This window comes from Nannochloropsis gaditana (assembly GCF_000240725.1).
Source record: "Nannochloropsis gaditana CCMP526 unplaced genomic scaffold scaffold1248, whole genome shotgun sequence".
Taxonomy (NCBI): domain Eukaryota; class Eustigmatophyceae; order Eustigmatales; family Monodopsidaceae; genus Microchloropsis; species Microchloropsis gaditana.
In genome coordinates, this window is record NW_005802705.1 from 1 (window position 1) to 4,489 (window position 4,489).

General features: G+C 53.9%; 2 protein-coding genes across 2 annotated transcripts; one reads left to right on the forward strand and one right to left on the reverse strand.

Moving 5' to 3' along the window:
• Positions 1 to 274: 274 nt before the first annotated feature.
• Positions 275 to 1,541, reverse strand: NGA_0717900 (uncharacterized protein). The gene is made up of 3 exons (XM_005852426.1): positions 1,258 to 1,541; positions 900 to 1,100; positions 275 to 645 (listed from the first exon to the last, which is right to left on the reverse strand). The coding sequence occupies exons 1-3, from the start codon at positions 1,498 to 1,500 to the stop codon at positions 640 to 642; spliced, it is 450 nt and encodes a 149-aa protein (XP_005852488.1). The 5' UTR covers positions 1,501 to 1,541; the 3' UTR covers positions 275 to 639.
• Positions 1,542 to 2,400: 859 nt separating this feature from the next.
• Positions 2,401 to 3,733, forward strand: NGA_0717800 (prefoldin subunit 5; the record flags this gene model as incomplete). Its single annotated transcript, XM_005852425.1, has 5 exons — positions 2,401 to 2,412; positions 2,664 to 2,766; positions 2,866 to 2,978; positions 3,284 to 3,397; positions 3,568 to 3,733. The coding sequence occupies 5 exons, from the start codon at positions 2,401 to 2,403 to the stop codon at positions 3,688 to 3,690; spliced, it is 465 nt and encodes a 154-aa protein (XP_005852487.1). The 3' UTR covers positions 3,691 to 3,733.
• Positions 3,734 to 4,489: the final 756 nt, after the last annotated feature.

A 4,489-nucleotide genomic window follows, 5' to 3' on the forward strand; every position in this document is an offset into this window, starting at 1 on the left:
GGGAGGGAGGGAGGGAGGGAGGGAGGGAGGGAGGGGAGGGAGGGGAGGGGAAGGGGAGGGAGGGAGGGGAGGGAAGCTGGTGTATGAGCAGGAAATGAGGAATTTTCAATGGTTGAGTGTCGTGACATGCCTCATTGATGCATGAGGACAGTAGTCAGGTGTCGGCGGAGGAGTGAGTCTGGGGGGGGAGTCCACCTGGAGCAGCGCGTTCCTGAAAAAGAAAGGGCAGGAAAGCGAGAATACCGCGGACACAACCCCGTGCGGTTTGAGGACCTATGTCATGTGGTTTGTGTTTTCTTTTTTTCCTCCTCTCAGATTTCTCTGAAGAAGCCTTCTCCTGGTCCCCCCCTCTCCAACATGACCCGTTTTCAACTGCACAGACTCCCACTCTTCTTCTATCTGGAGCCCTGCTATGGCATCCTTTTCAATCTTTTCAATCTCACCACATCCAATGCAATGGATGTGATGCCTCCATACCCTCTCATTCAAGACGGCGTGCGTGCGTTCGCGCCATTTTTCTCGCCTGCCACGGCCGCCCCCCTCGAGTTGAACCCTGTCCTTTCTCCTTCCAGAGGGATTTGTAAATGCCTGCAGGAGGCCTCCGTAACGCTCTTTTTGAATTTAAATGTGCGTTTAAATTTAAATCTGCGAGAGTGAGAAGGGGAGAGGGAAGTGTGGCGGTGAGTCTGACGCGTCCTGGGGTACATTGTGGGAAGTCACCCGGTCCGATCACAATCCAGCACGCGAGGAAAGGAAGGCACGATGATAAGTTACCCCGATCAACGGGGGAATCTTCATACCCTCGTGGCCTGTAACGAGGAAAAAAATAATCCAACCAAAAAAACAAAATAAAATAAACAAACAGCCACGTCCTCCCTTGTGCTTCGCGATCCACCTACCCCGGAAAGGGCCGCGTAGATGCCAAAGCCGATCACCGCCAGGCCTCCCACGATGGAGAAGACGAGGATGGGCGCGTCTCCTCCGTCGTTGGTGACCCCGATTTTGTCCCCGACTTTTTTCGCGAACCGCCGACGGGGAGCCGAGCATTGCGGGCATTTGAAGCCCGTCTTTTGGTCTTCGAAACGCATCCCGCCGCAATCCTGGTCGAATGAGGCGCAGGCATTGATGAGGGAGCAAGAGTGTAAGCAAAGGCGAAGGCTCAAGTAGCAATGAAAAGGTTTCCATCAAGGACAAGAAGTATGCCATGGGCGGAGTCGGACGGTCCCTCCCTCTCTCTCTTCCCCCAACCCAACGTACCGCTTCGTTGTAAATGTACCCACAGTCCGCGCACACCCATTCTCCCTCCCAGTATTTCCCAGACATTGCTGTCAGTCCCTTGGAGCGGCCGCTAGGGCTGCGGGAGGAAGGTCCCGAGAGTGTTGCAGCGCGCATTTTACTCAAAGAAAGGGCAGGGCGCACAGGCATGAAGGCGACGGAGGAGAGGGCCATTAGCACGAGGCAGACGAAGGTTAAGACAGTGAAGGGAGCGTGACGCGCCATCCTTTCAATTTAGTTTGACTGGTTCCTTGCTAGGCTTTGGTGGTTAGAGGAAATTGTGGCGGGGAACGGGAAAACGCATGTAGCTTAGACGTCCATGAAAGGGGTGTATCATGGAAAAGATGGCAGCCTCTGCCAACAACAATACGCACTACACTGAGACTGTAAAAATGACACATAGAAAAGGTACCAAAAAATGAATTGTCTACGACATAAAAGGGACAAGACTGACTACCCCACCACATGCGTGGTTGGTCCAAGCCCGTTGTAAACCAAAGGCATGCCAACCATCCTTTTTCACAGAAATTCGACGCTGCCACACTACCTATTTCACGTCCTGCCAACCGTCTTGAGCCTTTCGTTCCCCTGCATCACCTTCAAAGGGGGAAGGCACCATGGTTTTTCGCTTGAAATGTGTCCAAGGTCTGGTGTACGGCAACGTCATGGCTCGCTTTTTCTGTTTCGGGTTCGGGGGCAAGCTTCGCGCCAGAAAGCATTTGGAGATAATAAACTCCCCCAAAACACGCAAGGAAACCTTAGGCCGGCGTGTCTAGTGTGGTCGATCCGTCCATATGTACGCATCATTCTCAGAATGAGGAGAAGTGACGTGGATGAGCCTTTTGATGGAGATTATATGCGCATGCTTTTTTTCCTTCACATGCACCCCCCTCCCGATTTTTCCAAAGTCTTTCTTTTTTCTCGAGGCCTTTTTTCCCCTCTCTCAACGTCGATGCTGGACAGAAGGTTCTTAAATCCTTAGATCTTTTCACACACACCGTTGTAGCAATGAATTTTTCGCACTTGGTGTCGAAGAGCTTCATGTAAAGGCATTTATAACCGGGCACGGGTAGCTGACTCTTTGTACCAATAACCTCCTTCCCACAGCAACATCAAGCTTCCATAATGGCTTCAGTGGTGGGTGAACGAGAAATCGACTTGAGCAAACTATCAATAGAGCAGCTGAACCAGCTGAAAACGCAACTGGGAGAGGTATACAAGGGAGTGTTGGACGTGGAGAGGGTTACGCGAGAACGACTACTTCATGCTGCTAAACCCACTTCCCTCATATGTTCACACATCATCCGAGCCCGCATTTTTCATCGCATCGTAATATACATGCTAACATTTTCTCGAATATACCATGAACCCCACCTCCTTTTCCTCAGGAGCTGGAGACCATTACGCGGCACTACGCCTCACTGCGCGAAGCCCAATCCCGGCTGAACGGCTGCCGGACCTCTGTCAACGAACTAGCACCTACAAAGAACGGTGAGTAATACTGAATGAGACGGAACATGCACAAAGCAGCTGCTGGTCCGCGATTGGGTTACCCGTTCTCTCTTGGTCGGGCGTGGCCTTTCGCTTCAGCTTCTGTCGTCCTCCCTCTCATTCCCCTCCTGCCGCTCGCCCTAGGTGACGAGATTCTTGTTCCCTTAACTCAATCTCTGTACGTCCCTGGCACTATAAGCGACGCGGACAAGGTAGGACATTGGCGGGGGAGGGAGGGAGGGGGGAAGGGGGGGGGCACGCGTCGCCAAAGCCACCGTATACCTCTCTTCGTATTCCATGACAGTACCGGGGATGAGAGGTCATGGGGTCGCGCACGGAGAACTCCTCGAAAGGGAGAGGGAAGCTGTTTGGTTGCTGTCGATTTTGTCTTTTACTTGCCTTATTTCCCCTCTATGTACATCTTTGGCGTCCTTTTTTTTGTTTCCATCTGCTCGTGCTTGCCCGTTTTCTTCCCCCCTTCACACGCATGCGCTTGAACCTACCTTAACACCTACAGGTCCTTGTGGACGTGGGCACCGGCTACTACATCGAAAAGACACTACCTAAGGCGAAAGAATACCTGGAGAAAAAGATTGCCGTCATCAACACAAATGCGGAGTCCGTCGCACAGGTAGGACGAAAGCTCCATTTCCCTCCCTCCCGCCCTTCTTCCCTCCTTCCTTCCCTCCCTCTCCTTCTCTGTCTCCTTTTCTTTTCTCTGTCGTACCTGCCCTCCCTTCCCCTCACCCCCCTTCGTCACCCCTCCTTCCCTCCTTCCGGCTCTCCCTCTTTCCTTTCCAGGTCCTGACGCAGAAGGAGAAGTCTCTGCGCATGGTGTCCGGGTACTTTCAAAAGAAACTGATGGTGATGAGCCAGACGAGCCAAGCACGGCAAGCGCAACGGGCGGCGCAGGGGATGTCGTAGAACAGATACAGGACCAGGGGAGGGAGGGAGGGAGGAAGGGAGGGAGGGAGGGGAATGGAGGGAAAAAAGGCGTCGACAAACGTGTACTGGAGGATGATCGGATGATCTCGCTGTGCCATGGTTGCTTTTTTGATACTGTTTGGTGGTGCCATTAACGGTCTTCCGTTTACGTAGCGGTCTTTTCTTCTTGTAACGGCCCATGAATACGGACCATTGACAAACTTATCTTATCTGCGTATTTACAGCTTGTTTTGCAAATATTTCTGTCTTCTCTCTCTCTCCTTCCCCGCCATCTTCCCCCCTCCCCCCCCCCCCTCCCTCCCTGCCCCCCTCCAATCTTCTTCCAAAACAATCACCTCGGCCGGCCCTCTCTCCACGCGCCTCCCCTCTCTAACGCCCTCCCTCGTCCTGGCATTCGCCCTTCCTCCCTGGTTCAACACCCCAGCCTGCCGCGCCTGGCCGCCTCCTCTCCCTCCCTCCCACCTCAAGAGATCCTCAATGTCTCCTTCCAATTTCCCCAGCACCCTCCCTTTCTCGTAGTATACGCTGCACTCGAGGGAGGTGCAAGCGTCGCCGGCGGTGGGGTCGTGCGGGGCGTGCAGGCAGGCACGACAGCTGGGGGGATGGAGGGGGAGGAAGGGAGGAGGGAAGGAGGGAGGGAGGGGGGTTGAGTGTACTTAAAGGCCGACGGAAGCCGGGACCCGTGGGAGAAATGCTCTGAGTGGAGATGCGTCGAGAGTAGACAGCAAGGGTCCAGGGGAAAAGGAGGAAGGAGGGGACAGGACGGGCATGAAGGAAG

What these genes read in the sequence shown, in the direction of transcription:
- NGA_0717900 (XM_005852426.1), bottom strand. Translation starts at nt 1,500, where the DNA reads ATGGCGCGTCACGCTCCCTTCACTGTCTTAACCTTCGTCTGCCTCGTG. An exon ending in GGTACATTTACAACGAAGCG is followed by an intron (nt 1,101 to 1,257) that starts GTACGTTGGGTT and finishes TCATTCGACCAG; the next exon opens with GATTGCGGCGGGATGCGTTT.